The following is a 2,888-nucleotide window of genomic DNA, read 5'->3' as shown; positions in this document are numbered from 1 at the left end:
GCCTTGAGCTGAAGAGCTGAGGGACAGCGACCAAGCCCAGAGTTCAAGCCCAACGACCGACCAAAAAAAAAAAAATAGTTAACATTAGCTGATCCTTAACTATGCACCTAGGAAAAGTTACACAGGGTTCCTACTAAGCCTAAAACATAATAGCTACCATTTTAACCACTCTGACTTTATTGCATAGTGGTGATAACTACATTCTGTGTAACTATCACCCATTCATCTTTAGTACTTTTATTCTTCCCAGACTGAAACCTATTAGCCACACTCTCCCTGTTGCTTCTCCCCGCTCCCCCAGCTCCTGGAAGTTGTCATTCTACTTTCTGTCTCTATGAATTTGACCCTTCTAAGGACTTATAAATATGATGTGAAATTTGTTATTTATTTAATCTGGCCATTTCTCTTAGAATAATGTGTTTGAAGTTTCATTTATGTGGTAGTGTGTAGGAATGCTTTTGATCCTAAAGAACATTATATATATATATATATATATATATATAATTACTTTATTACAATGGAGTCAACTAAGGTACATAAAATTTTAACTAGGTGCTGGTGGCTCTCATCTGTAATCCTAAATACTCAGGAGGCTGAGGTCTGAGGATCGTGGCTCAAAGCCAACTTGGGCAGAAAAGTCTGTGAGACTCTCATCTCCAATTAACCATCAAAAAATGAAGTGGAGGTTTGACTCAAAGAGTAGAGTGCTGGCCTTGGGTGAAAAAGCTGAGCAAGAGTGAGAGGCCTTGAGTTCAAGCCCTAATTCTCCCTCCTCCTCCTCCTCCCTCCCTCCCTCCTTCCCTCCCTCCCTCCCTCCCTCCCTCCCTCCCTCTCTCTCTCTCTCTCTCTCTCTCTCTTTCTCTCTCTCTCTCACACACACAGAACATCAATTCTATGAAAGTGCTAAGATTCCCTAGCAAGAGTTAAATGTAGGTTGTACCCTAACCTTCCTACTACATTGCCCCTGGGAGCTTATTTTCTGGATGATGATGATGATGATGATGCCACTATACCCAGTCTGTAGAATGGCCAGAAAAGCACACTGATGGACTGTGATGTTACTTCTTGCAGGGAAAGTTCATAATGAGAGAGCATTTTGGGGGGGCCATGGTGTGGACATTGGACATGGATGATGTCAGGGGCGCTTTCTGTGGCACTGGCCCTTTCCCCCTGGTTCACACATTGAAGGACCTTCTGGTAAAGGCTGGTAAGTAGCTATGGCCTGAAAGCTAGAGTTGGAATTTGCATAACTGGGCACTGGTGGTCTATTCAGGTGGATCTAAATTCTTCAATGAAGCGACATGACACTGAGGGTAGACCAAGCAATATGTTCTCTAATCTTTGCTGAGATACCTGTCCCTTATTTGACTCTGTGTGTGTGTGTGTGTGTGTGTGTGTGTGTGTGAGTGTGTGTTGCTAAGAATTAAACCCAGCCTCTAGCACTCTACCACTTGAGTCATGTTTCAAGCCCTTTTGTTTATATTTTGCTTGTGACATAGAGTCGCTAACTGTGCCCGAACTGGCCTAGAACTCTCAATACTCCTTGCCTCTGCCTCTCAAGCAGCTCTGATTAAAGGTGTGCACCACCATGCCTGGCTCCTTATTTGCCCTCTTAGGGTTTCCTTTGCCTTATCTGGAAATAGGAATAACACTATTATAAGAAACAAATGAAATATGCAATAAGACGTCACTGGCTCATATTAGTACTCAATACATGTCAATTTATTTCTTGGATCAGGATTTCTTTTGATATATCCTTCCTTCTTTCCTTCCTTCCTTCCTTCCTTCCTTCCTGTCTCTCTCTTTCTCTTTCTCTCTCTTTCTTTCTTTTTTTGCTTGAACTCAGGGTCTTGTGCTGTCCCTCAGCTTGTTTGCTCAAGGCTGGCACTCTATCACTTGAGAAGCCATAACTCCATTTGGCTTTTTGTGGTTAATTGGATATAAAAGTCACATGGACTTTTCTGCCTAGGTTAGCTTTGATTTGTGATCCTCAGATCTTAGCCTCCTGAGTAGCTTAAGATTATAGGCATGAGCCACCAGCTCCAAGCTGATAATTTCTTTTTTTATTAAATATTTTTATTGTTATTATACAGAAGGGTTACCATTTTGTAAGTCAGGCAACAAGTACATTTCTTTAAAAATTTTAAATTGTTATTATAAAGCTGATGTACAGAGGGATTACAGTTACATAAGCCAAGTAAAGAATACATTTCTTTTTTTTTTTTTTGGACGTCACCCCTTCCTTCTCCTTCAGACTCTCCCAGTTTTTACCTCCTGTCCCTACTCACAAGATATAGAGTTCATTTTCAACATATTGTCTAGTGAGTACCACTGCTGCATTTGTTCACCCTTTTATCCCTCCACTTTCTGTGCTCCCCTTATCCTCCCAAAGACAGACAACGAAAACAAGACAAGAAGAAAGGGAGAAAAGAAGAACTTTTGCTTCCATTTCCTGCAGTTCATTTCAATAAATACTATTTTGTATGTCTTTGTATTCCTCTCCTAAGAGTTTCCTCCTTTGGTCTCAGTGGGTGTGAATGACCTGTATAATTTATCACATCCCAGGGCTGGGAAGGTGGCTCAGTGGTAGAGTGCTTGTCTTGCATGCCAGAGGCCCTGGGTTCGATTCCTCAGCACCACAGAAGCAAAAAGAAAAAAGCCAGAAGTGGCGCTGTGGCTCAAGTGGTAGAGCGCTAGCCTTGAGCTGAGGGACAGTGCCCAGGCCCCAGAGTTCAGGCCCCATGACCAGACCCCCCCCAAAAAAAATTTATCACGTCCCAGTGTATTTTAGATCTGCATATGAGAGAAAACATGCACTGATTGTCTCTCTAAGCTTGGCTTACTTCATGTAACATGATTTCTTCTCTAATCTTTCTTTTCTTTCTTTT

General features: G+C 41.9%; 1 protein-coding gene across 1 annotated transcript in view; it reads left to right on the top strand.

Moving 5' to 3' along the window:
- The window catches only part of Ovgp1 (oviductal glycoprotein 1, 120kDa), a 30,883-nt gene that overhangs the window by 25,462 nt on the left and 2,533 nt on the right, over positions 1-2,888 (top strand). The window contains exon 10 of the mRNA XM_013024604.1: positions 1,072-1,207. Coding sequence (XP_012880058.1) covers positions 1,072-1,207 — 136 coding nt within the window. The remainder of the gene's footprint in view (positions 1-1,071; positions 1,208-2,888) is intronic.

Source organism: Dipodomys ordii, unplaced genomic scaffold (genome assembly GCF_000151885.1).
Source record: "Dipodomys ordii isolate 6190 unplaced genomic scaffold, Dord_2.0 Scaffold78, whole genome shotgun sequence".
NCBI classification, from domain to species: Eukaryota; Metazoa; Chordata; class Mammalia; order Rodentia; family Heteromyidae; genus Dipodomys; species Dipodomys ordii.
This window is presented reverse-complemented; position numbering and strand designations above follow the sequence as displayed.